This window comes from Pseudopipra pipra, chromosome 15 (assembly GCF_036250125.1).
Source record: "Pseudopipra pipra isolate bDixPip1 chromosome 15, bDixPip1.hap1, whole genome shotgun sequence".
Classification (NCBI taxonomy): Eukaryota; Metazoa; Chordata; class Aves; order Passeriformes; family Pipridae; genus Pseudopipra; species Pseudopipra pipra.
This window is the reverse complement of record NC_087563.1, coordinates 2783057-2810450: the sequence shown is the minus strand read 5'-3', so window position 1 is coordinate 2810450 and position 27394 is coordinate 2783057. Positions and strand designations below refer to the sequence as shown.

At 53.6% G+C, this 27394-nt stretch overlaps 3 protein-coding genes across 3 annotated transcripts in view; 2 read left to right on the top strand and 1 right to left on the bottom strand.

Moving 5' to 3' along the window:
• The window catches only part of LOC135422815 (uncharacterized), a 30626-nt gene extending 11856 nt beyond the window's left edge, over nucleotides 1–18770 (top strand). The window contains 4 exon segments of the mRNA XM_064672323.1: nucleotides 850–1145; nucleotides 10198–13048; nucleotides 14468–14547; nucleotides 14549–18770. Coding sequence (XP_064528393.1) covers nucleotides 850–1145; nucleotides 10198–13048; nucleotides 14468–14547; nucleotides 14549–17345 — 6024 coding nt within the window. The 3' untranslated portion in view covers nucleotides 17346–18770.
• LOC135422392 (protocadherin gamma-A2-like) lies at nucleotides 822–3692 on the top strand. The gene has a single exon (XM_064671487.1). It carries the CDS (start codon nucleotides 1177–1179, stop codon nucleotides 3652–3654), a length of 2478 nt encoding a protein of 825 aa, XP_064527557.1. The 5' UTR covers nucleotides 822–1176; the 3' UTR covers nucleotides 3655–3692.
• A 4973-nt stretch (nucleotides 18771–23743) lies between the features above and the next one.
• Nucleotides 23744–26582, bottom strand: LOC135422814 (basic proline-rich protein-like). Its single transcript, XM_064672322.1, has 2 exons — nucleotides 26578–26582; nucleotides 23744–26533 (listed from the first exon to the last, which is right to left on the bottom strand). The coding sequence occupies exons 1-2, from the start codon at nucleotides 26580–26582 to the stop codon at nucleotides 25123–25125; spliced, it is 1416 nt and encodes a 471-aa protein (XP_064528392.1). The 3' UTR covers nucleotides 23744–25122.
• Between the last annotated feature and the right edge of the window lie 812 nt (nucleotides 26583–27394).

Below are 27394 nucleotides of genomic sequence, written 5' to 3'. Positions count from 1 at the left end.
TTCTACGTGGTGGAGTTGGCAATGCAATTGATGCTCAGTAATGAGATTTTGCCTTCCTGATCCTTCTGTACCGTGTAGATGCACTGCATCTATAGACCTGTTTGTTATTTTGGAGTTTTAGGGAAAATTGCTAGAGGAAAGGACAGTTGTTCTTCCCTAAGGAATATGCCTCATTCAGAGTTTGATTGCTTCCTATTTTCCGTTCCTCAGGTGACTTTTTTACAGAGAGATTGAATGTAATCTAAGAAACACAGTCTCATGGTTTGTTTTTGGTTCGTTGTTTGTTTGCTTGCTTTGGTTCTAACCTGTGTTTCATTTCATTTTCATCTTTTTTGTCACCAAGTTTATACTTTCCTTGCTTGATAGCTTCTCTCGCTAAGGCTCTGATAAAGAATGGAGCACTAAGCTGTATGCAAAAGCAGGGCCTTATGTTTAGGGTGTGATAAAAAATTGGGAAGTACTGTTTGGAGGAGAGCAATGCAGGCTGGTTCAGAGCAGCCTCGGATGTGCAAGTGAAAAGTAAAAAAGCAGAGAAGGAAGGGCAGTCCCAAGAATTGCTGCTTTTGAGGAGGGGTCTTGATCGTTGCTACGGGCAATTGCTCTGGCTCTGGTAATCTACTGTGGCTGGAGGTGTTCGAGTGTTGACACTCGGAGAGGAAACCCTAGAGAACGACTGACAGAAATGCTCTGCACGTCATATTTAGAGACCTTTGTATCTATAGATTATCACAATCACATGAATGTTTTCCCGTGCGGTAGAAAGAACACAGCAACAGATCTCCACTGTACTGGACCCGACATTATCGTGGCGAATGTGCCGCCTTTTTGAGCTTTCCATGGGCGAGGCAGGGCGGGCATGTCTCGTTGGCGCTCGGTGCGTGCAGTGCCGGGAGGAGGCTGCGGGCGCCGCTGTTGACCGAGAGGAGCGAGAGGAAGGTCGGAGCGCTGCAGCCCCGCCCGCTGCGGCCCGGCTCGATCGCTGGATCGCTGGATTCCTGGGTCGGGAAGAGGTCTGTTTCCGATCGTCCCCGCGGTGCGGATCCGAGATACAGCGAGGCAGAGGGGCGGGCGGCAGTGGCCGGGAGCAATAACTCGGAGCCGGAACGGGAGCCGGATCGGCGGTGGTCGGCGGGGATCTGCCGGCGGTGTTGCGGTGCCGGCGGTGCGGCGGCGGAGATGTGCGCGGCGGGGAGGCGCTGGGGCCGGCGGCAGCGAGTGCTGCTGTGGGGCGTCCTGCTGGCGGCCTGGGAGGCGGCGTGGGGGCAGCTGCGCTACTCGGTGCCCGAGGAGATGCCCAAGGGCTCGTTTGTGGGCGACGTGGCCAAGGACCTGGGGCTGCAGACGCCGGCGCTCCCAGACCGTGGCATCCACCTCTTGGACAAAGGCAGGACGCAGTATTTTGCTTTGCACGGGAAGACGGGACATTTAGTGACGGCCGAGAGGATCGACAGAGAGCAGCTTTGCCGGCTGGTGGAGCAATGCGTGCTGCGCTGTGAGCTGATAGTGGAGGGGGAAATGAAGGTTTACGGAATCCAAGTGGAAATCACGGACATTAACGACAACGCCCCGAGCTTCAAGGATATTGAGTTGGAACAGAGAATGAGCGAGACGACAGCCCCAGGTTCGCGGTTTCCACTTCCCAGGGCTCACGATCCGGACTCTGGACGCAATTCCCTGCAGAGCTACGAGCTGAACGGCGACGAGCGCTTCTCGCTGGCCGTGCAGACGGGCCCCGGCGGGGATCAGCGTCCCGAGCTGGTGCTGGCGAAGGCGCTGGACCGGGAGGAGGCGGCGTTCCACGAGCTGGTGCTGAGGGCGAGCGACGGCGGCGAGCCGGCCCGGACGGGCACGGCGCGGATCCGCGTGACGGTGCTGGACGCGAACGACAACGCGCCCGTGTTCAGCCAGGCGGAGTACACGGTGCGTGTGCCGGAGGACGTGCCCGTGGGCTCTGTCCTCGTCACCGTCACGGCCACCGACGCTGACGAGAGTCTGAATGGACACGTGAAATATAGTTTCCACAAAATTTCAGACCGAGAGTCAGAACTTTTTCACCTAGACTCTGAGTCGGGAAAAATAACCATTAAAGGCTATTTGGACTTTGAGGAAATATCCTCACATGAACTGGAGGTTCAGGCACGGGATGGTGGTGACCTTTCCGACACAACAAAAGTTGAGATTGTCGTGACAGATGTCAATGATAACGCGCCCGAACTGATAGTATCCTCAGCGGTGCGCGAGATCTCGGAGGGCGCTTCATCGGGGACGGTGGTGGCCCTGCTGCACGTGCACGACCGAGACTCTGGGGCCAACGGCGAGGTGCGCTGCTCCCTCGACAGAGGCATACCTTTCCGTCTGGAGAAGTCCTATGAAGACTACTACCGCGTGGTGACAGCGAGAGAGCTGGACCGGGAGCAGGAGTCGGAGTACAACGTGACGGTGCGGGCGGCCGACGGCGGTCGTCCGTCGCTGCAGAGCAGCAGGGTGCTGTGTGTGCGGGTGCTGGACGTGAACGACAACGCGCCGGTGTTCTTGCAGGAGCGCTACAGCGCTCGGCTGCGGGAGAACAACGTGGCGGGCTTGCTGGTGCTGCGGGTGCGGGCGACGGACTCGGACTGGGGGGAGAACGCGCGCGTGCGGTACCGGCTGGGGGAGGGTGGTGTGCGGGGCTCGCCGCTGTCGTCGTACGTGTCGGTGCAGGCGGAGACGGGCGCGCTGTACGCGCTGCGCTCGTTCGATTACGAGGAGGTGCGCGAGGTGGGGCTGTGGGTTTGGGCGGAGGACGGCGGCTCGCCGGCGCTGAGCAGCAACGTGTCGGTGCGGCTGGTGATCGTGGACGAGAACGACAACGCGCCGCAGGTGCTGTACCCGCCGGCGGCGGGGGCTTTGTCGGGCTCGGGGTGGTCGGGCGTGGAGCTGGCGGCGCGGTCGAGCGAGGCCGGCGCGCTGGTGGCCAAGGTGGTGGCGGTGGACGCGGACGCGGGTCAGAACGCGTGGCTGTCGTACGAGCTGGCCAAGGCGACGGAGCCGGGGCTGTTCCGCGTGGGGCTGCACAGCGGCGAGGTGCGCACGGCGCGCTCGCCACTGGCCCGCGACGCGGCGCGCCAGAGCCTGGTGGTGCTGGTGAAGGACCACGGGCGGCCGGCGCTGTCGGCCACGGCCACGCTGAGCGTGGTGCTGGCCGAGAGCGTGGCCGAGCTGCTGGCCGAGCTGGGCAGCGCGGCGCGGGCGGAGGCGGAGGCGGGGGCGGGCGAGGCGGGCGGCAGCCTGACGCGCTGGCTGGTGCTGGCCGTGGCCGCCGTGTCGTGCCTGTTCGTCGCCTTCCTGCTGCTGCTGCTGGCGCTGCGCCTGCGGCGCTGGCGGCGCTCGCAGCAGCAGCTGCTGGCGGCGGGCAGCGGCGCCTTGCGCGGCGTGCCGGCCACGCACTTCGTGGGCATCGACGGCGTGCGCGCCTTCCTGCACTCCTACTCGCACGACGTGTCTCTCACGGCCGACTCGCGCAAGAGCCACCTCCGCTTCTCGGCCGCCAGCTGCTGCGACACCCTGCCGGCCCGGCCGCCGCCCGACGAGCCCGCGCCGCTGCTCGGAGACGAGGAACCTGCCGGTGCCCAGCAGGCGGACCCCGCCCCTCTCCCGGTGAGTTTCTGGTACTAGATCGTGTCCGTGACGGTTTCTTCCGCCTCTTTTGCCCTTTATTCCCCGTGATCTGTATCGAGGGTTTGCTGTCAAGGAAGGCGAAACTTCATTCAGTAATCTGTTGATCAGGGGTGCTTGTTGATCAGTGGTGGACGTGGGGTCGTGTCTTAGCCTTCCACTTTGTAGGGGAGGCAGGAGAAGGGAAACTGCTCTTGGCTAGAGGATTGTGTTTTCTGCCATTGTTACTGTATCACATGATCACCACTGACCCAGAATCTTCTGAAGGTCAGCTGTCTTTTACATTTAGAGTCTTGATATTTCTTCACTGAGATGTAGCTGGCAAACAAATATTTCTTCCCCCATAGTACAGAGCTGCAAAGATACCTGTGTGAAGCCCATGGGTTTTCCTGGTGCATGTTGACAGGAAATGGTCTGAATAACTGGGCATTTGATTCAAAGTGCCTGCAAAATATAATGGTCAAAAAACAACATGCAAGTTTAGAGTGGTAGGAGGATCCTGGTACCTGTGGGTGAGGGACTCTCAAAGGAAACAAGAGTTCGGTGCCTCTCAGTGCTATAATGTAATGTGGTTTTCTCCTTCCCAAGTAAATGAGGCCTAACAGACATTACTCCAGCTGTGTTGAGAGCTGTGGGATGTTCCTGCTCCGTGTTTACAAGTTAATGCTTTGTATTTAACTAATTGCTTAATACGTACCAGTGATAAATGCCAAAATGGGAGCTTTGAGAGAAGGAACCTGATTCCATTCCTGATAAATAGTTGAATTTTGTATTTTCTCCAAGTGCCTTAACTTAGAAGAGCGTGATGTGGTCACTTCATTTCTGCAGATGTTATTTTCTTGTCTTCTTCTTTGTACGGATCTCAAGCTGGGCCTTTGTATTTGCTAATATCTGATCACATTGATACATTTCCTTTACAGTCCCATACATGCTTTTCATTGTTACGTCTCTAAAGGGAAAGACTTTCATAGATATGTTTCCTTAGAATGTTAATGGGAGAAATTGTCTTACTTCTCACACGCAGATGGTAAGGAGTCAACGATTAAGCATGGGAAGGAGAAGTTTTCTCTGTGCAACTTTTCTTTCAGAACAGTATATCTGCAAATAATGAAGATCAATGACAACTATGCCAGCTATAATGAGTTTGAGGAGATTCCTGCAGGTGCTGTGTGTGAGGAGATACTGATGGAGAGGAAGCTTGTGGGTTTTTAATTCCCAGGGTCCATTGCTGGACTAGATAAATTGAATAGGCTCAGATTCCAAACAGTGACAAGCTGTGAGTTCATCGTTTTCATTTCCTACTGCCTGTGACACTCCCTGTGAAGGGCAGTTCAACTGTTGCTGTGTTTGTCTTGATGAGGTAAAGGTGGGCCTGTGTGTGTCCAAAACTTTATCTGAAAATGTCCATAGAATCACTGATCTTGCTTTTCACCTACTCGTGGTGAGAAGACAGTGCAAGGTCAAGGCGAGAGAGACTGGGCCCAAAGCCACCCTGGGGATTCTTTCATGTCATGCCTAGTGCCAAGGCCTTGTGTCACTGACATGAAGTGCCCCTTTCCTGTGTCCAGAAAGGGGGTGACAGTCCCCTGATGAATTTGGCTGCAAGCAATACCCATGGAAGGGCAACCATGCTTCAGGGGTTCTGTGTGTTAAACTGCTGTGTGAAATGTGACTTTTTCCAGCTCTAGACCCTTGTAAGGTTGTGGTGTAGAGTTTCATTGTGGTTGGACTAATCTTTCTGCAGTCTTGACCAACCCTTCAGATGTTATTAAGTGGCTCTTGCTCATAGGAAGTCACTAGTGATGTTTTGTTGGTATTAAATTTGGTGGGAACCTATGGATGGGAGGGTTTGTTTGTCAGGAGTTTCTGAGTTTGGGGGTTGTTATTTGAAGTATGTGCCAGGAAGTCACTTATTTTATCCTCCATCATGTCCAATGCAGCTGTTCCTGTGAGTGGTAGTTCTGGGATGAAGACATAAACTTTGCATTAAAGGTGGCAGATTCTTCCAAAATGTCCATGTGCTGGGGAAGAATGATGGTGTCTTTGAGTCGATTCTGGTGACTCAGTCTTTAACTGAGCTGCATCTTGGTTATGCCCCTTAGAACATTTCAGGTTCCTTGAAATGAGTGTGATGAGCAGAGAATGCCTTATGCGTGGATCTGTGTTGTGATCCTTGTTCTCCTAAGGAGAGAAAGGGAAAATTTTCTTCCAATGATGTCTGTCTATAAAGGGCAGCTTGCCTTGCTCCATGATGTTTGGACATGCTGAAACATTCTGTCTGCACAGAGTCAGGGCAGGTGGAAGCGTTTGCTGTGGTGTATTTAGGAATGTCTAAAAGGTTGGTAGAGTGTTCCATTTCCCCTGGCTGTTGTATGGATCCAATAATTGTGTTCCTGTGTGTTTTCCCTGCTTTCCAAAGAAATTACTTGGAAAACTGTACCTCTTGATCCTCTTCTTGCTACAGTTATATGTGGAAATGTTAAGGTAAGATTCCTACATTATTGCGAGCTTCCCATTTTTCCTTTTTTCGTTCTTGTTTCTTCTCATGTTCTACAAGTGGGCCTCAGTTTGGCTGATAGTTCTTAAAACCAGAGTGATCTGCTCAAACTCTCAGGCTGCAGGAGGAGTTCTCTTCCATACCTTGAAGGTGTTCAGCTGCCAAGACAAAGATTTCTGTTTCCCTAAAATCTTGCTGAATGAACCATCTGCTTTGTCACTTGTGGTTGACATGTGGTCAGAAGTTGGATTTGTCCATGGTGTGAAAAAGGCTGTGAATGCAGAGCAGGGAGAGTGAGAGACTTTGTACCAGGAAAACATGTGAGTCAATGTGGTTTTGCCTGATTAATGGTTTGATTTCTTGCCTGGTGTCAAGGCCTGTGTCATTTTTGTCTATGATTTGGGCTTCCCTGTCCTGAAAGGCAACTGTAGTCCTCTGATAATCAAGCATTTGTCCGATAACTTTGCATTTAGAGGACTGATGTATGGCTAGATGTTGTGAATGAGTGATTTCTATTCCTTAATGCTTCCCTGTCAGAGGTATTAACAAAAGTGGCTTTAATATGTTGTAGAAATGCATCATAACAAAGTTTGATAGCAAGGTTCACTCTATTGCTTTCAGTATTGAAATATAGAAAGGACTGTTATCATATGGATCCCCTTGCTTCCTTAACTCCTGATGGATCTTAGGTGTGGCTGGGTGTAATATCTATTATTTACTACATGGATGAAACACACAAAGGAGAATTGACTCAGAATCAACCTGGAATTATGTACACAGAGACTGGAGATTGAAACGAGTGAGGGAGTCCCTCATGCTGAGTCACAAATGTCAGAGTGGACACTCTTGCTACCTAAACTGCTGATGGAGTTCAGGTGCAGTCAGGTCCCGTCTTAATTTTAGACTTGGACAATGGTTTGTATTTAATGGAATTAGCTGCATGCATTTAATTTGTGTTTAGTTTTCATCCACTTAGTAAAGATCTATTGCAGGTGAGGAATCTCAGTGCCTTGGGTAAGGATTCTCAGTGCCTTGGGTAGGGATTGTCAGTGCCTTGGGTAAGGATAGATGTCTTAGTCTCAACTAAAGACCTTCAAACCCCGAGAGATGTACCTGCTGAAGGAGAAAGTCACCTGGCAGGCAGTCCAGGTACACTTGAGGGAGAGGTGAACTTGGACTCTGTCATTGGTAAAAGGGCTTTCAGCCTTGAGGAGCAACCTTGTGAGCCATCCCACTTCAAGGGGAGATTGTTGCCATACAGTCCTGATGCCTCGCATGAAGAGCTCAAGGACAGATCATTATTTATGGGATAAAGTGGTTGCTCACAGTCAAATTGCACACAGTGGGAAAGGCCTGAGTTGATGCTCACTATGTCACTCTGCTGCTCTGTGAAACCTCTTTATTCAAAATTGTATCTTCCTTGTGACTTTGTGATGCAGAGTTTCTTCACAGTTGTAACAACACTTTGGTTCAGGCCTTTCTTTCCTGGAAGGTCATGGTTCCTTTCCCCCATTTCTGATCAGTACTTTTTCATTTGAAACTCTGGATGTTGTTTAGCAGCAAATACTTATTTTGACCACCCAAGTTAATTTTTTATATGTGAAGAAGAAATAGAATCTTAAAGAGAATCTGTTATGCTTTCTCAGAAGACAGGCCAAGAAAGAGGCCCACAGTAAGACCTGTAAATGTAGGGCTTCCTGTTTGTGAGAGGTGAGCAGGCCACACAGTAGGAAAACTGATGAGAGCTGTTGACTATATTAAATAGTTAACTTATTTATATAAAATGAAATCATCTTTGTTGTCTGGAGTAAGACTTCAGGGGGTGACATTTACAGCTTGAGTCCTCAATGGGTTCCTGGTGCTCTCAGGAGTGAATTTCTGTGCCTGCCTAGTGAGTTTATGCTTCCTTTCATGGCTTGTCTGACTTTTTCTCCTTGTCATGTTACAGCTAGTGAGGAAGCAGGAGATAGGAGAGGGTACATCTGTGTTCTAATTTTGTCAGGGGTTAGCAGGTGCAAAGATGACCTAAGAAGAAGTTACATCTTTGTGGATCAGGAAATGTGACCAAAGAGGTGCAGAATTCTCCCTAAGTGCATAGTTTGATGATGCAGTCTCTGCCCAATGCCCATTCCTCTTTTAGACTGTCCATTTCCCACTTCTATGCATAATGTTTCTTCTCAGAATGGTGGAGATCAAGTGTATTTCCTTTCTTTGTATGATTGTGATGCATTATCCTCTAGAAGAGGTTTTGGGAAATTCTGAATGTCAAAATCAAAGCTGCAAGTTGTGCAGGGTTGGAGAGTGAGGAGAACAATAAGAGAGGGGTAGAATTCCTGCTGTGAGAAGTCCTTTCTCCATTTACATACCTAAGTAACTTTTTGATACAGAGTTCATAGAAGTGATCTTTGCATTTTCCACCTTGGATCTTACTTCAGGTTTTGTTTCCTGGAAGATCATGGTTCATGTTTCCCACTTGTGAGAGCTCTTTTGCAGCAAACAGTGACTTCGGTTGAGACCCAAATGAAGACAGAATGTTGTGTGTGAGGAAAATGAAGCAGAAGTTATTACAGGGTCTCTCCTAAGTACTTCTGTTCAGATCAAAGGCCTTTGATAAGGCCCTTGCAGCTTCTTATTCCCAGGAGATTAACATACCATGAAGTAGAAAATTGACAAGAACAGCTAAATTTCCAGAAAGGAAACCCACTACTGTACAAGACTAAGATTTGAGGGCCTCACTTGTACATTCAGACTTCAGTGAAGTGAATTTTTAAGACAGAGATGTGGCAAAGCACCTGTACATTGCAGGTGTCCAGAGTCTCGTTTGGTTCAGTTGGAGCTTTTGGGTCTGTTTATTAGAAACACTCAGAACTGAGTGAGAGGACCTTGTGAAGAACCTGCACACAGCCCTTCCCCTTGTTTAATCCAAGAGGGTAACTGTGAAGTGCTGCTGGCCAATTCCACTTATCTGGGGATCCTTAAGTCTCTGAGGAGCACACAATTAGGTGCCTCTCTATATGATTTCCTACACGGGACAGGCTTGGATGTGTCACAGTAGGGAATGAACAGTGCCATGTGTGGCAGTGGAGGGTATTTGGTTTCACAAGTGCCAGGGATTTCTGTTGTTCTGATGCTTAGTAAAGTAATGCAATCCAGTCAGGAGAGACCTACTAGCCCTTTGAAATCACTGCAGCTTGCCTAGCTTACATCTTGAGGCCTCCGTGAGTTTTCAGGTTCTGTGGGGAGGAGTTTCTAAGGCAGAGTTCTGGTAAAGCAACTGAAAAACACAGCACTGTAGTATCAGCCCAGATGAGGTCAGATGGAGGTTTGGGATCTGTGTATGAACGATCAGAATTCATTTGAAATCTTTTGGCTGATTTTGTGGTCCTAAAATGGACTGGCCAGGTGATGGGACTTTTGCCTGGAGGTTCACAAAATCAGAACAATGGAAATGTGAAATCTGTTCTTAAAACAAGCCTGATTTTTGAGTTTCGACCAAAAGCACAGGAGGTTTTATGGATGGAAGAAGAGTCAGTGTAAGGATGGACAGAGGGCAAGGAGCTTACACTGCTTTGTACTTTCTTTTTCTGTGCCAGGTATGTACAGTGTCATGGGTGCAGTTCCACTGCTTTAGGCTTCACATTTCTCTGCAAATCTTAACATTGTGTAAATCTGCTTTTGACTTACACCCTCTACTTAGAGAAGCTAGAAAAATGGTATCTGAGGTACTCAGGTACCAGTGAAACACATGATTTCCAAAGCATGCGAGCAATCTACTTTTGGCTTCAGTTCTCTGACTGTGCATGAGGGAAACAATCTGGAAACACATAATTTCCCTGCAAGAAATATTTCTTTCTTATGTTTCGTGCCAATGCGCACCACAAGATGCCAAAGTCTTTGATAAGGTGCAATAGTAGTTCATATGTCTCTTGCAGCTACAAAAGAAACAAACAGAAAAAAAATCGGTATTAGACTGCAGTTGCTGCTGTAATCATTAGGGTTCCTACTTAGCATTAAGCGAGTACTTTGGCGCTTGCTGATAATACCAGAACAGAGACCCCAGGGCCGTTGCAGCCCCAGCCCGGCCCAAAGTTGGTCCCCGCCGGGCGCGGCCGTGAGGCGGCTGCAGTGTTGTGTCGGCGCCTCCGGGTGCCGCTGTTGGGCCGCCGCCGAGCGTTGCTGGAGCCGCCGCCGCCGCCGCCTGTGCGTGCTGTCCCCGCAGGCTGCTGGCTCGGGCGGGCAGTGCGGGCCAGAGCGGCAGCGGCACGGGCAGCAGAGGCGAGAGGCGGCGCGGGCAGCAGAGGCGTGCGAGTTGGAGGCGGCGGCGGGCCGGGTTTGCTTTGTCGGGCGCTGCTGGGGCTGCGCAGAGCGGCTGCGAGGGAGGCGGGGCGGCGGCAGGAGCCTTGCGAGCTCGGCGAGCGAGCGCTGTGGGCGATGTCGGGCGGGCGGAGGGCGAGCGGCGGGCCGGGCGGCGGGCGAGCGCTGGGGCTGGGCGCTGTGCTGCTGTGGCTGTGCTGGCGGGCGGCGGCGGAGCGGCTCCGCTACTCCATGGCCGAGGAGCTGCCCAGAGGCTCGCTGGTGGGGCCGCTGGCCCGGGACCTGGGGCTCAGCGCCGACGAGCTGCCGGCGCGCAAGCTGCGGGTGGCGTCTGCCGGCAAAAAGCAGCTGAAATACTTCACGGTGAGCGAGGAGAACGGGAACCTGTACGTGAGCGAGAGGCTGGACCGGGAGGAGCTGTGCGGCGAGTCGGCGTCCTGCTCGGTCAGCTTCGAGGCGCTGGTGCACAACCCGCTCAATGTTTTCCGTGTCGAAGTGGCCATTGAGGACGTGAATGACCATTCCCCGGCCTTCAGCAAGGATGCTTTGGAGCTCGAAATAGGTGAATGGACGCTTCCTGGTGCTCGTTTTCCTCTGGAGATGGCCCAAGATGCAGACGTGGGAAGTAATTCCCTGATTACTTATCAACTCAGCAGCAACCCGTCCTTCAGTCTGGCCGTGAAGGAGATCACAAGTGGAAAGAAGCAGCCAGAATTAGTGCTGGAGAGAGCATTGGACAGGGAGAAGCAGAGTTCCTTTGAACTGGTGCTGACGGCAGTGGATGGGGGGGACCCCGCGAGGTCCGGGACTGTTCAGGTTCGGGTCAACGTGACGGACTTAAACGACAACCCGCCTGTGTTCAGCAAAAACGTCTACGACGCGCGAGTGGCCGAGAATTTGCCGGCAGGTTCGCTGGTGCTGCAGGTGCGGGCCACGGATGCGGACGCGGGCTCCAATGGGAGGGTCTCCTACTCCTTTGTCAACGTCCCGGCCGGAATCCGCGAGTTGTTCTCTATCGACCAAGAGAGTGGTGAGATCAGGACCGAGGGACCCCTCGATTTTGAGGAGAAGAATAAATACAGCTTCAGTCTGGAAGCGAGGGACGGGGGCGGACTCACTGGTCATTGTGAAGTGCAGATTGACGTCACAGACGAGAATGACAACGCACCCGAGATCACCATTCTGTCACTGTCGAGCCCCGTGCCCGAGGACGCGCCGGTGGGCACCGTGGTGGCCCTGCTGAACGTGAACGACCCGGACTCCGGCGAGAACGGTGAGGTGTCGTGCGAGCTGTCGGGAGAGGCGCCGCTGTCGATCGTGGCGTCGTCGGGCGGCTCTTACAAGGTGGTGACGGCGAGCGCGCTGGACCGCGAGCAGGCGTCCGAGCACCGCGTGACGGTGGTGGCCCGGGACCGGGGCAGGCCGGCGCTGTGGAGCAGCGCGGAGCTGGTGCTGCAGGTGTCGGACGTGAACGACAACGCGCCGGTGTTCGAGGAGGCGTCGTACAGCGCGTACGTGCGGGAGAACAACGCGGTGGGCTTGCTGGTGTTGCGCGTTGTGGCTCGGGACTTGGACGCGGGCGCGAACGGGCGCGTGAGCTACTGGCTGTCGGGCGGCAGCGCGGGCGCGGCGGGCGCGGCGCCGCTGGTGTCGGTGGAGGCGCGGAGCGGCGCGGTGTACGCGCAGCGCTCGTTGGACTACGAGCAGTGCCGCGAGTTCTCGGTGGCCGTGCGGGCGCAGGACGGCGGGTCGCCGGCGCGCAGCTCGACGGCCACGGTGCGCGTCTTCGTGCTCGACCAGAACGACAACGCGCCGCGGGTGCTCTACCCGCCCCCGCCGGCGGCGTCGGGATCATCCCCGGGCTCGGTGGGTTCGGCTTTCGAGGTGGTGCCGCGTTCGGCGTCGTCCGGGTACCTGGTGGGCAAGGTGGTGGCGGTGGACGCGGACGCGGGGCGCAACGCGTGGCTGTCGTACGAGCTGGTGCAGGCGTCGGAGCCGGCGCTGTTCCGCGTGGGGCTGCAGAGCGGCGAGGTGCGCACGGCGCGGGCCGTGTCGGAGAGGGACGCGGCCAAGCAGCGCCTGGTGGCCGTGGTGAAGGACCACGGCGAGCCGGCGCTGTCGGCCACGGCCACGCTGCACGTGGTGCTGGCCGAGAGCTTGCAGGAGGCGCTGCCGGAGCTGAGCGAGCGGGCGGCGGGCGCCGAGGCGGCGGGCGAGCTGCAGTTCTACCTGGTGCTGGCGCTGGCGCTGCTGTCGGCGCTGTTGGTGCTGAGCGTGGCGCTGGCCGTGCTGGCGCGGCTGCGGCGGGCCGGGCCGCCCGCCGTGCTGCGCTGCCTGGGCGCGCAGCGCTTGTCGCTGGCCGGCGCCGCCTTCCCGGCCGACTTCTGCGAGGGCACCTTGCCCTACTCCTACAACCTGTGCGTGGCGGCGCCGCCCCGCTTGACCGCCGAGGCCGCTTGGCCGCCGCCGCCGCTGCCCATCGTGCCCGCGGAGGAGCTTGTGGCCGGGGAGCCCTGCGAGAAGCAGAGTCCGAGCAGCAGCGCCGTCCCGGGAGAGCCGCCCGCCGACCCCGACGCACCACAGGTCTGTAAAGTCTCATCCTCTTTCTTTCTGAGGTTTTCCTAAGTGTGTGCATGTGGCAGTGGGCTCTTGGGGTTTGTGTCTGTTCTGGTGCAGTTAGTGCCGGTCGCTGTCTCCACAGACGAGGGTAATAACTCCGCCCCGTTTTAGACAGCAGGCGTTCCCAACCGGCACTTCCTGCCTCATGAGCTGTCACAGATTTCCGCTCAGTTGGGAGGTTCTTGTCGTTCAACTTATGCTGCATAAAACAGTAGATGACTTGGAATTGTCTGCTTTCAGTTTTGCTTTTATGAGTTTTTGTCTCAGAGTAGAAATGTAGTGACAGCGTCCCTTCATTCGTCAAATGTTCAGGTTCATGGTTTTCTGCAAACCTTGTGGTGTGTGAAGTAATATGGGTTAGTAACGGTGAAGCCAGATCCCTACATTTAGGAGGAAATCCATTAATTCTCTGTGGTAGAGTTTGGAGTTTGATTGACTCTCAGTGATGAGATTTTTCCTTCCTGATCTTGGTTTTCCAAATAGATGCACTGCGACCTTTTATATTATTTCTCTGTTTTAAGGAAACGTGCCTTGATGAAGGAAAATTTCCTTCTCTCACAACTATGCCTGTCTTCCACCCTGTGCCCTCCATCTTTTGGTGTAAGAAGGCTGCATAAATGGCTACAATAGTGACATCACTTTATTGATCTCTGATTGGTCTCCGACTTTATCAGAACTTTGTTTATTTTTTCTCTTTCTGCTGTATTTATCGTTTCATCATGTGTGGTAGTTCCCTTGTTTACCAGTCCTCAACTGGCTTTTCAACAGAGATACTGAATAAGTTTTAAGAGAGAAATTGCGTGGGTTTTTTGTTTGTTGTTTGTTTGTATGTTTGTTGGTTGATTGGTTAGTGTGGTTTTGCTTTAAACCTGCGTTTCATTTTTATCTTTTTTCCCCCCAAATTTATATATTCCCTAGTTAATAGAGTCTATCGCTAAGGCTGTGATCAGGAACGGAGCCCTAAGTTGCATAATCACGGCCTGTTGCATAAGGCTGTAATGAAAAATTCGAAAGAAGTGGTTGGAGAAGGGAAGCAACGAGGGCTGATTCAGAGCAGCCTCGAATGTTCAGGTGAAAAGTAACAAAGCAGAGAGAGAAAGGCGGTCCCTAAAATCCCTCCTTTTGAGAAGGGAACTTATATGTGCAATTGCTCTGGGTCTGGGAATCTACTGTGGCTGGAGGTGTTCGAGTGTTGATACTCAGGAAAAACTAGACAACGACTGACACAAAAAGCTCTGCAGTTGCGGGGAAGATGTTGACCTTTCCTACTACAGAATAGCAGATTGATAATACACTGCACGTCATATTTAGAGACCTTTGTATCTAGATATTATCACAATCCCATGAATATTTTCCCATACAGTAGAAAGACTATAACACCAGATCTCCGCTGTACTGGACCCGACATTTCCATGGCGAATGTTCCGTCTTTTTGAGCTGCCCGTGGGCGAGGCAGGGCGGGCATGTCTCGTTGGCGCTCGGTGCGTGCAGTGCCGGGAGGAGGCTGCGGGCGCCGCTGTTGACCGAGAGGAGCGAGAGGAAGGTCGGAGCGCTGCAGCCCCGCCCGCTGCGGCCCGGCTCGATCGCTGGATCGCTGGATTCCTGGATCGGGAAGCGGTCTGTTTCCGATCTTCCCCGCGGTGCAGAGCCGTGCTATAGGTAGGCAGAGGGGCCGGCGACAGCAGTCTAGAGCGGGAAGTCGTAGCTGGAGCGGGAGCCGGATCGGCCGTCGGCGGCGGGGATCTGCCGGCGGTGTTGCGGTGCCGGCGGTGCGGCGGCGGCGATGTGCGCGGCGGGGAGGCGCTGGGGCCGGCGGCAGCGAGTGCTGCTCTGGGGCGTCCTGCTGGCGGCCTGGGAGGCGGCGTGGGGGCAGCTGCGCTACTCGGTGCCCGAGGAGATGCCCAAGGGCTCGTTCGTGGGCGACGTGGCCAAGGACCTGGGGCTGCAGCTGCCGGAGCTCCGAGACCGCGGCGCCCGCGTCACAGACAGAGGTAGGACGCAGTATTTCTCTCTGCACGGCAAGACGGGACATTTAGTGACGGCCGAGAGGATCGACAGAGAAGACTTGTGCGAGAGTGCGGAGCCTTGCGTGCTTCACTGTGAGCTGATAGTGGAGGGAGAAATGAAGGTTTACCCAATTGAAGTGGAAATCACGGACATTAACGACAATGCGCCAAGGTTCCGAGAGGCAGAAATTGTACTCAGAATGAGTGAGACGACAGCCCCGGGGTCGCGATTTCCTCTGGCTGAGGCTCACGACCCGGATTCGGGACACAATTCCCTGCAGAGCTACGAGCTGAGCGGCGACGAGCACTTCTCGCTGGCCGTGCAGACGGGCCCCGGCGGGGATCAGCGTCCCGAGCTGGTGCTGGCGAAGGCGCTGGACCGGGAGGAGGCGGCGTTCCACGAGCTGGTGCTGAGGGCGAGCGACGGCGGCGAGCCGGCCCGGACGGGCACGGCGCGGATCCGCGTGACGGTGCTGGACGCGAACGACAACGCGCCCGTGTTCAGCCAGGCGGAGTACACGGTGCGTGTGCCGGAGGACGTGCCCGTGGGCTCTGTCCTCGTCACCGTCACGGCCACCGACCCCGACGAGGGTCTGAATGGGCACGTGAAATACTCGTTAAAGAAAATCACGGAGAAAGCCTCGAAGATACTCCAGCTGGACCCTGAGACGGGAGCAATCACGCTGTTGCGGAACCTGGATTTCGAGGAAGGCGACTACTACGAACTGGAACTTCAGGCATATGATGGTGGAGGGCTTTTCGACACTGCTAAATTCGCGGTCGCCGTGACAGATGTCAACGATAATGCACCCGAACTGACAGTATCGTCGGCCCTGAGCGCGATCTCGGAGGATGCCCCACCCGGGACGGTGGTGGCCCTGCTGCATGTGCACGACCAGGACTCGGGGGCCAACGGCGAGGTGCGCTGCTCCCTCGACGGCAGCCTTCCGTTCCGGCTGGAGAGCTCGCAGGGCAGCTACTACCGCGTGGTGACAGCGAGAGAGCTGGACCGGGAGCAGGAGTCGGAGTACAACGTGACGGTGCGGGCGGCCGATGGCGGTCGTCCGTCGCTGCAGAGCAGCAGGGTGCTGTGTGTGCGGGTGCTGGACGTGAACGACAACGCGCCGGTGTTCTTGCAGGAGCGCTACAGCGCTCGTCTGTGGGAGAACAACGTGGCGGGCTTGCTGGTGCTGCGGGTGCGGGCGACGGACTCGGACTGGGGGGAGAACGCGCGCGTGCGGTACCGGCTGGGGGAGGGTGGTGTGCGGGGCTCGCCGCTGTCGTCGTACGTGTCGGTGCAGGCGGAGACGGGCGCGCTGTACGCGCTGCGCTCGTTCGATTACGAGGAGGTGCGCGAGGTGGGGCTGTGGGTTTGGGCGGAGGACGGCGGCTCGCCGGCGCTGAGCAGCAACGTGTCGGTGCGGCTGGTGATCGTGGACGAGAACGACAACGCGCCGCAGGTGCTGTACCCGCCGGCGGCGGGGGCTTTGTCGGGCTCGGGGTGGTCGGGCGTGGAGCTGGCGGCGCGGTCGAGCGAGGCCGGCGTGCTGGTGGCCAAGGTGGTGGCGGTGGACGCGGACGCGGGTCAGAACGCGTGGCTGTCGTACGAGCTGGCCAAGGCGACGGAGCCGGGGCTGTTCCGCGTGGGGCTGCACAGCGGCGAGGTGCGCACGGCGCGCTCGCCACTGGCCCGCGACGCGGCGCACCAGAGCCTGGTGGTGCTGGTGAAGGACCACGGGCGGCCGGCGCTGTCGGCCACGGCCACGCTGAGCGTGGTGCTGGCCGAGAGCGTGGCCGAGCTGCTGGCCGAGCTGGGCAGCGCGGCGCGGGCGGAGGCGGAGGCGGGGGCGGGCGAGGCGGGCGGCAGCCTGACGCGCTGGCTGGTGCTGGCCGTGGCCGCCGTGTCGTGCCTGTTCGTCGCCTTCCTGCTGCTGCTGCTGGCGCTGCGCCTGCGGCGCTGGCGGCGCTCGCAGCAGCAGCTGCTGGCGGCGGGCAGCGGCGCCTTGCGCGGCGTGCCGGCCACGCACTTCGTGGGCATCGACGGCGTGCGCGCCTTCCTGCACTCCTACTCGCACGACGTGTCTCTCACGGCCGACTCGCGCAAGAGCCACCTCCGCTTCTCGGCCGCCAGCTGCTGCGACACCCTGCCGGCCCGGCCGCCGCCCGACGAGCCCGCGCCGCTGCTCGGAGACGAGGAACCTGCCGGGCCCCAACCTAGTGACCCCGCCCCTCCCCCGGTGAGTTTCTCGTACTAGATCGTGTCCGTGACGGTTTCTTCCGCTTTTTTTGCCCTTTATCCCCCGTGATCTGTTTTCTGTGTAGAGAGGGTTTGCTGACAAGGAAAGCAAAACTTCATTCAGCGATGTGTTGATCAGGGGTGCTTTTTGCGTTGCAGCGGTGGACGTGGGGTCGTGTCTTAGCCTTCCACTTTGTAGGGGAGGCAGGAGAAGGGAAACTGCTCTTGGCTAGAGGATTGTGTTTTCTGCCATTGTTACTGTATCACTTGATCACCACTGACCCAGAATCTTCTGAAGGTCAGCTCCTCTTTTACATTTAGAGTCTTGATATTTCTTCACTGAGATGTAGTTGGCAAACAAATATTTCTTCCCCCATAGTACAGAGCTGTAAAGATACCTGTGTGAAGCCCATGGGTTTTCCTGGTGCATGTTGACAGGAAATGGTCTGAATAACTGGCCGTTTGATTCAAAGTGCCTGCAAAATATAATGGTCAAAAAACAACATGCAAGTTTAGAGTGGTAGGAGGATTCTGGTACCTGTGGGTGAGGGACTGTCAAAGGAAACAAGATTTTGGTGCCTCTCTGTGCTATAATATAATGTGGTTTTCTCCTTCCCAAGTAAATGAGGCCTAACAGACATTACTCCAGCTGTGTTGAGAGCTGTGGGATGTTCCTGCTCTGTGTTTACAAGTTAATGCTCTGTATTTAACTAATTGCTTAATACATACTAATGATAAATGCCAAAATGGGAGCTTTGAGAGAAGGAAACTGATTCCATCCCTGATTAATAGTTGAATTTTGTATCTTCTCTAAGTGCCATAACTGAGAAGAGCGTGATGTGGTCACTTCATTTCTGCAGATGTTATTTTCTTGTCTTCTTCTTTGTACGGATCTCAAGCTGGGCCTTTGTATTTGCTAATATCTGATCACATTGTTACATTTCCTTGACAGTCCCAAACATGCTTTTCATTGCTACCTCTCTAAAGGGAAAGACTTTCATAGATATGTTTCCTTAAAATGTTAATGGGAGAAATTGCCTTACTTCTCACGCGCAGATGGTAAGGAGTCAACGATTAAGCATGGGAAGGAGAAGTTTTGTCTGTGCAACTTTTCTTTCAGAACAGTATATCTGCAAATAATGAAGATCAGTGAGAACCATGCCAGCTGTAATGAGTTTGAGGAGATTCCTGCAGGTGCTGTGTGTGAGGAGATACTGATGGAGAGGAAGCTTGTGGGTTTTTAATTCCCAGGGTCCATTGCTGGACTACATAAATTGAATGGACTCAGATTCCAAACAGTGACAAGCTGTGAGTTCATCGGTTTCATTTCCTACTGCCTGTGACACTCCCTGTGAAGAGTAATTAAACTGTTGCTGTGTTTGTCTTGATGAGGTAAAGGTGGGCCTGTGTGTGTCCAAAACTTTATCTGAAAATGTCCATAGAATTGCTGATCTTGCTTTTCACCTACTCGTGGTGAGAAGACAGTGCAAGGTCAAGGCGAGAGAGACTGGGCCCAAAGCCACCCTGGGGATTCTTTCATGTCGTGCCTAGTGCCAAGGCCTTGTGTCACCAACATGAAGTGCCCCTTTCCTGTGTCCAGAAAGGGGGTGACAGTCCTCTGATGAATTTGGCTGCAAGCAATACCCATGGAAGGGCAACCACGCTTCAGGGGTTCTGTGTGTTAAACTGCTGTGTGAAATGTGACTTTTTCCAGCTCTAGACCCTTGTAAGGTTGTGGTGTAGAGTTTCATTGTGGTTGGACTAATCTTTCTGCAGTCTTGACCAACCCTTCAGATGTTATTAAGTGGCTCTTGCTCATAGGAAGTCACTGGTGATGTTTTGTTGATATTAAAATTGGTGGGGACGTATGGATGGGAGGGTTTGTTTGTCAGGAGTTTCTGAGTCTGGGGCTTGTTATTTGAAGTATGTGCCAGGAAGTCACTTACTTTATCCTCTGTCATGTCCAATGCAGCTGTTCCTGTGAGTGGTAGTTCTGGGATAAAGACATAAACTTTGCATTAAGGATGGCAGATTCTTCCAAAATGTCCATGTGCTGGGGAAGAATGATGGTGTCTTTGAGTCGATTCTCATGACTAAGTCTTTAACTGAGCTGCATCTTGGTTATGCCCCTTAGAACATTTCAGGTTTCTTGAAATGAGTGTGATGAGCAGAGAATGCCTTATGCATGGATCTGTGTTGTGATCCTTGTTCTCCATAAGGAGATCCTTGTCCTCCATAAGGAGATCCTTGTTCTCCATAAGGAGATGACTCTCTATAAAGGGCAGCTTGCCTTGCTCCATGATGTTTGGACATGCTGAAACATTCTGTCTGTACAGACACAGGGCAGGTGGAAGCGTTTGCTGTGGTGTATTTAGGAATGTCTAAAAGGTTGGTAGAGTGTTCCATTTCCCCTGGCTGTTATATGGATGCAATAATTGTGTTCCTGTGTGTTTTCCCTGCTTTCCAAAGAAATTACTTGGAGAACTGTACCTCTCGATACTCGATCCTCTTCTTGCTACAGTTATATGTGGAAATGTTAAGGTAAGATTCCTACATTATTGCAAGTTTCCCATTTTTCCTTTTTTCGTTCTTGTTTCTTCTCATGTTCTACAAGTGGGCCTCAGTTTGGCTGATAGTTCTTAAAACCAGAGAGATCTGTTCAAACTCTCAGGCTGCAGGAGGAGTTCTCTTCCATACCTTGAAGGTGCTCAGCTGCCAAGACAAAGAATTCTGTTTCCCTAAAATCTTGCTGAATGAACCATCTGCTTTGTCACTTGTGGTTGACATGTGGTCAGAAGTTGGATTTGTCCATGGTGTGAAAGAGGCTGTGAATGCAGAGCAAGGAGGGTGAGAGGCTGACTTTGTACCAGGAAAACATGTGAGTCAATGTGGTTTTGGCTGATCAGTGATTTGGTTTCTTGCCTGGTGTCAAGGCCTGTGTCATTTTTGTCTGTGATTTGGGTTTCCCTGTCCTGAATGGCAATTGTAGTCCTCTGATAATCAAGCATTTGTCCAATAACTCTGCATTTAGAGGCCTGATGTATGGCTAGATGTTGTGAATGAGTGATTTCTATTCCTTAGTGCTTCCCTGTCAGAGGTATTAAGAAAAGTGGCTTTAGTATGTTGTAGAAATGCATCATAACAAAGTTTGATAGCAAGGTTCACTCTATTGCTTTCAGTGTTGAAATATAAAAAGGACTGTTATCGTATGGATGCCCTTGCTTCCTTAACTCCTGATGGATCTTAGGTGTGGCTGGGTGCAATATCTATTATTCACTACATGGATGAAACACACAAAGGAGAATTGACTCAGAATCAACCTGGAATTATTTACACACAGACTGGAGATTGAAACAAGTGAGGGAGTTCCTCATGCTGAGTCACAAATGTCAGAGTGGACACTCTTGCTACCTAAAGTCCTGATGGAGTTTAGGTGCAGTCAGGTCCAATCTTAGTTTTAGACTTGGACAATGGTTTGTATTTAATGGAATTAGCTGCATGCATTTAATTTGTGTTTAGTTTTCATCCACTTAGTAAAGATCTGTTGCAGGTGAGGAATCTCAGTGCCTTGGGTAAGGATAGATGTCTTAGTCTCACCAGAGGACTTTCAAACCCCAAGAGATGTGCCTGCTGAAGGAGAAAGTCACCTGGCAGGCAGTCCAGGTACACTTCAGGGAGAGGTGAACTTGGACTCTGTCATTGGTAAAAGGGCTTTCAGCCTTGAGGAGCAACCTTGTGAGCCATCCCACTTCAAGGGGAGATTGTTGCCATACAGTCCTGATGCCTCGCATGAAGAGCTCAAGGACAGCTCATTATTTATGGGATAAAGTGCTTGGCTCACAGTCAAATTGCACACAGTGGGAAAGGCCTGAGTTGATGCTCACTATGTCACTGCTGCTCCGTGAAACCTCTTTATTCAAAATTACATCTTCTTTTTGACTTTGTAATGTAGAGTTTCTTCATAGTTGTAACCACACTTTGGTTCAGGCCTTTCTTTCCTGGAAGGTCATGGTACTTTTCCCCCTTTTCTGATCAGTACTTTTTCATTTGAAACTGTGAGTGTTGTTTAGCAGCAAATACTTATTTTGACCTCCTAAGACAATTTTTTATATGTGAAGAAGAAGAAATAGAATCTTAAAGAGAATCTGTTATGCTTTTTCAGAAGACAGGCCTAGAAAGAGGCCCACAATAAGACCTGTAAATGTAGGGCTTCCTGTTTGTGAGAGGTGAGCAGGCCACACAGTAGGAAAACTGATGAGAGATGCTGACTATATTAAATAGTTAACTTATTTATATAAAATGAAATCATCTTTGTTGTCTGGAGTAAGACTTCAGGGTGACATTTACAGCTTGAGTCCTCAATGGGTTCCTGGTGCTCTCAGGGATGACTTTCCATGCCTGCCTAGTGAGTTTATGCTTCCTTTCATGACTTGTCTGACTTTTTTCCTTGTCATGTTACAGCTAGCGAGGAAGCAGGAGATAGGAGAGGGTACATCTGTGTTCTAATTTTGTCAGGGGTTAGCAGGTGCAAAGACGACCTAAGAAGAAGTCACATCAGGGCATGTGATCAAAGAGTTGCAGAGATTCCCCCTAAGTGCATAGTTTGATGAGGCAGTCTCTGCCCAATGATCGTTCTTTTTTTAATTTGTCCATTTGTCACTTCTGTGCATTTGAAAAATTATGTTTCTTCTCAGAATCGTGGAGATCAAGTGTATTTCCCTTCTTAGTATGGTTGTAATGCATTATCCTCTGTAAGAGGTTTTGGAAAATTCTGAATGTCAAAATCAAAGCTGCAAGTTGTGCAGGGTTGGAGAGTGAGGAGAAAAACAACAGAGGGGTGGAATTCCTGCTGTGAAAGGTCATTTCTTCATTTACATATCTAAGTAACTTTTTGATACAGAGTTCATAGAAGTGATCTTTGCATTTTCCACCTTGGATCTTACTTCAGGTTTTGTTTCCTGGAAGATCATGGTTCATGTTTCCCACTTGTGAGGGCTCTTTTGCAGCAAACAGTGACTTCGGTTGAGACCCAAATGAAGACAGAATGTTGTGTGTGAGGAAAATGAAGCAGAAGTTAATGCAGGGTCTCTCCTAAGTACTTCTATTCAGATCAAAGGCCTTTGATAAGGCCCTTGCAGCTTCTTATTCCCAGGAGATTAACATACCACGAAGTAGAAAATTGACAAGAACAGCTAAATTTCCAGAAAGGAAACCCACTACTGTACAAGACTGAGATTTGAGGGCCTCACTTGTACATTCAGACTTCAGTGAAGTGAATTTTTAAGACGGAGATGTGGCAAAGCACCTGTACATTGCAGGTGTCCAGAACCTCGTTTGGTTCTGTTGGAGCTTTTGGTTTTGTTTATTAGAAATGCTCAGAAATGAGTGAGAGGACCTTGTGAAGAACCTGCACACAGCCCCTGCCATTGTTTAATCCAAGAGGGTAACTGTGAAGTGCTGCTGGCCAAGCCCACTTATCTGGGGATCCTTAAGTCTCTGAGGAGCACACAACAAGCTTTCACCTTGAGGCCTCAGGGAGGTTTCAGGTGCTGTGGGGAGGAGTTTCTAAGGCAGAGTTCTGGTAAAGCAACTGAAAAGCACAGCACTGTAGTATCAGCCCAGATGAGGTCAGATGGAGGTTTGGGATCTGTGTATGAACAATCAGAATTCATTTGAAATCTTTTGGCTGATTTTGTGGTCCTACAATGGACTGGCCAGGTGATGGGACTTTTGCCTGGAGGTTCACAGAATCAAAACAATGGAGATGTGAAATCTGTACTTAAAACAAGCCTGATTTTTGAGTTTCCACCAAAAGCACAGGAGGTTTTAGGGATGGAAGAAGAGTCAGTGTAAGGATGGACAGAGGGCAAGGAGCTTACACTGCTTTGTACTTTCTTTTTCTCTGCCGGGTATGTACAGTGTCATGGGTGCAGTTCCACTGCTTTAGGCTTCACATTTCTCTGCAAGTCTTAACATTGTGTAAATCTGCTTTTGACTTACACCCTCTACTCAGAGAAGCTAGAAAAATGGTATCTCAGGTAGCAGTGAAACACATGATTGCTAAAGCATGTGAGCAATCTACTTTTGGCTTCAGTTCTCCGACTGTGCATGAGGGAAACAATCTGAAAACACATAATTGCCCTGCAAGAAATATTTCCTTCTTAAGTTTCGTGCCAATGCGCACCACAAGATGCCAAAGTCTTTGATAAGCTGCAATAGTACTTTATATGTCTCTTGCAGCTACAAAAGAAATCAACAGAAAAAAAATCGGTATTAGACTGCAGTAGCTGCTGTAATCATTAGGGTTCCTACTTAGCATTAAGCGAGTACTTTGGCGCTTGCTGATAATACCAGAACAGAGACCCCAGGGCCGGTGCAGCCCCAGCCCGGCCCAAAGTTGGTCCCCGCCGGGCGCGGCCGTGAGGCGGCTGCAGTGTTGTGTCGGCGCCTCCGGGTGCCGCTGTTGGGCCGCCGCCGAGCGTTGCTGGAGCCGCCGCCGCCGCCGCCTGTGCGTGCTGTCCCCGCAGGCTGCTGGCTCGGGCGGGCAGTGCGGGCCAGAGCGGCAGCGGCACGGGCAGCAGAGGCGAGAGGCGGCGCGGGCAGCAGAGGCGTGCGAGTTGGAGGCGGCGGCGGGCCGGGTTTGCTTTGTCGGGCGCTGCTGGGGCTGCGCAGAGCGGCTGCGAGGGAGGCGGGGCGGCGGCAGGAGCCTTGCGAGCTCGGCGAGCGAGCGCTGTGGGCGATGTCGGGCGGGCGGAGGGCGAGCGGCGGGCCGGGCGGCGGGCGAGCGCTGGGGCTGGGCGCTGTGCTGCTGTGGCTGTGCTGGCGGGCGGCGGCGGAGCGGCTCCGCTACTCCATGGCCGAGGAGCTGCCCAGAGGCTCGCTGGTGGGGCCGCTGGCCCGGGACCTGGGGCTCAGCGCCGACGAGCTGCCGGCGCGCAAGCTGCGGGTGGCGTCTGCCGGCAAAAAGCAGCTGAAATACTTCACGGTGAGCGAGGAGAACGGAAACCTGTACGTGAGCGAGAGGCTGGACCGGGAGGAGCTGTGCGGCGAGTCGTTGTCCTGCTCGGTCAGCTTCGAGGCGCTGGTGCACAACCCGCTAAATGTTTTCCGTGTCGAAGTGGCCATTGAGGACGTGAATGACAACTCTCCGGTCTTCAGTAAGGATGCCCTGGACCTCGAGATTGGTGAATTAATTCCTCCCGGTGCTCGTTTTCCCCTGGAGATGGCCCGAGATGCGGACGTGGGAAGTAATTCCCTGATTACTTATCAACTCAGCAGCAACCCGTCCTTCAGTCTGGCCGTGGAGGAGATCACGAGTGGAAAGAAGCAACCGGAATTAGTGCTGGAGAGAGCGTTGGACCGGGAGAAGCAGAGATCCTTTGAACTTGTGCTGACGGCAGTGGATGGGGGGGACCCAGCGAGGTCCGGGACTGTTCAGGTTCGTGTTAACGTGACGGACGCCAATGACAACCGGCCCGTGTTCAGCAAAAACGTCTATGACGCGCGAGTGGCGGAGAATCTGCCGGCAGGTTCGCTGGTGCTGCAGGTGCGGGCCACGGATGCGGACGCGGGCTCCAATGGGAGGGTCTCCTACTCCTTTGGCAACGTCCCGGCCGGGATCCGCGAGTTGTTCTCTATCGACCAAGAGAGTGGTGAGATCAGGACCGAGAGGCCCCTCGATTTTGAGGAGACGAATAAATACAGCTTCAGTCTGGAAGCGAGGGACGGGGGCGGACTCACGGGACGTTGTGAAGTGCAGATAGACGTCACAGACGAGAACGACAACGCGCCAGAAATCACCATTCTGTCACTGTCGAGCCCCGTGCCCGAGGACGCGCCGGTCGGCACCGTGGTTGCCCTGTTGAACGTGAACGACCCGGACTCCGGCGAGAACGGTGAGGTGTCGTGCGAGCTGTCGGGAGAGGCGCCGCTGTCGATCGTGGCGTCGTCGGGCGGCTCTTACAAGGTGGTGACGGCGAGCGCGCTGGACCGCGAGCAGGCGTCCGAGCACCGCGTGACGGTGGTGGCCCGGGACCGGGGCAGGCCGGCGCTGTGGAGCAGCAGGGAGCTGGTGCTGGAGGTGTCGGACGTGAACGACAACGCGCCGGTGTTCGAGGAGGCGTCGTACAGCGCGTACGTGCGGGAGAACAACGCGGTGGGCTTGCTGGTGTTGCGCGTTGTGGCTCGGGACTTGGACGCGGGCGCGAACGGGCGCGTGAGCTACTGGCTGTCGGGCGGCAGCGCGGGCGCGGCGGGCGCGGCGCCGCTGGTGTCGGTGGAGGCGCGGAGCGGCGCGGTGTACGCGCAGCGCTCGTTGGACTACGAGCAGTGCCGCGAGTTCTCGGTGGCCGTGCGGGCGCAGGACGGCGGGTCGCCGGCGCGCAGCTCGACGGCCACGGTGCGCGTCTTCGTGCTCGACCAGAACGACAACGCGCCGCGGGTGCTCTACCCGCCCCCGCCGGCGGCGTCGGGATCGTCGCCGGGCTCGGTGGGTTCGGCTTTCGAGGTGGTGCCGCGTTCGGCGTCGTCCGGGTACCTGGTGGGCAAGGTGGTGGCGGTGGACGCGGACGCGGGGCGCAACGCGTGGCTGTCGTACGAGCTGGTGCAGGCGTCGGAGCCGGCGCTGTTCCGCGTGGGGCTGCAGAGCGGCGAGGTGCGCACGGCGCGGGCCGTGTCGGAGAGGGACGCGGCCAAGCAGCGCCTGGTGGCCGTGGTGAAGGACCACGGCGAGCCGGCGCTGTCGGCCACGGCCACGCTGCACGTGGTGCTGGCCGAGAGCTTGCAGGAGGCGCTGCCGGAGCTGAGCGAGCGGGCGGCGGGCGCCGAGGCGGCGGGCGAGCTGCAGTTCTACCTGGTGCTGGCGCTGGCGCTGCTGTCGGCGCTGTTGGTGCTGAGCGTGGCGCTGGCCGTGCTGGCGCGGCTGCGGCGGGCCGGGCCGCCCGCCGTGCTGCGCTGCCTGGGCGCGCAGCGCTTGTCGCTGGCCGGCGCCGCCTTCCCGGCCGACTTCTGCGAGGGCACCTTGCCCTACTCCTACAACCTGTGCGTGGCGGCGCCGCCCCGCGCCAACCCCGAGGCCGCTTGGCCGCCGCCGCCGCTGCCCATCGTGCCCGCGAAGGAGCTGGTGGCCGGGGAGCCCTGCGAGAAGTCGAGCCCGAGCAGCTGCGCCGTCGTGGAACAGCCTCCCGCCGACCCCGACGCACCGCAGGTCTGTAAGCGCACGATTTTTCCCTGCTCTTTAGGATTTATCTAACCGCATGCTTTCTGCAGTGAGCTCTTGGGCTTGGTTTCTCTGCTGGAGCTTTTAGTTCCTTTTTTGTATTTCCCTGAACTGGTGAAAGAATCCTGTCCTCCGTCTTTTTTTTGTAATCTGCCTTAGGGAACCCGCACTTTCCGCCTCATCAGCTGCCTGAGGTCTTGGCTGAGGGTGTAGTTTTATGTTGTGAAATCGTTTTGGATAAAATGGTATTGACGTGGTTAAGGTCTTCTTTTCATTCATCACACCTTCACATTCACTGATAACTTTTTTCTAAAAGCCTTTTTTGTCTTAACGATTATGAGTTACAAAATACAAAGGCAGATGCTTAGTGAAAAATGACATCCGCCAATTCTTTGTGAGCAGATGTGGAAAATGGAATGGAGAACTTTTTTCTTCATGGTTTCTCTTTTTCGAACTCCTATATGCACCTGCTTAGGAGTTGGAAAAAAAAAACCTACTTGGGTTTTTTTTGCTATTCCCTCCCTTCTTTTAATGGAGGTCGGATGCAGAAATAGCAGCATGAGTACAATGATTTAGGTTTGTCGGATCTTGATTTCTTTTTCTTTTGTGGTTATTTCTCATTTTGAGTTCCCTCATGAATGATAGTTCCGAGGTAGTCTGTTTAAGATAAATCCACTGTCTACATAGGCGTCCGGTTGGTTCTACGTGGGTTGTTTTGTTATTTTAGTGTTTGTGGGTTTTTTAATCAGTCTTCTTTTTTGATCACTTTCTCCCTATATTTTACACTTAATCCTGTTGAATTGCGTTAAGCAGTGTCCTGGATAGTAGTTGTTTTGTTTTGTAATGGACTC

Excerpts from the sequence above, each read along its gene's own strand:
- LOC135422392 (XM_064671487.1), top strand. The coding sequence starts at position 1,177 with ATGTGCGCGGCGGGGAGGCGCTGGGGCCGGCGGCAGCGAGTGCTGCTG.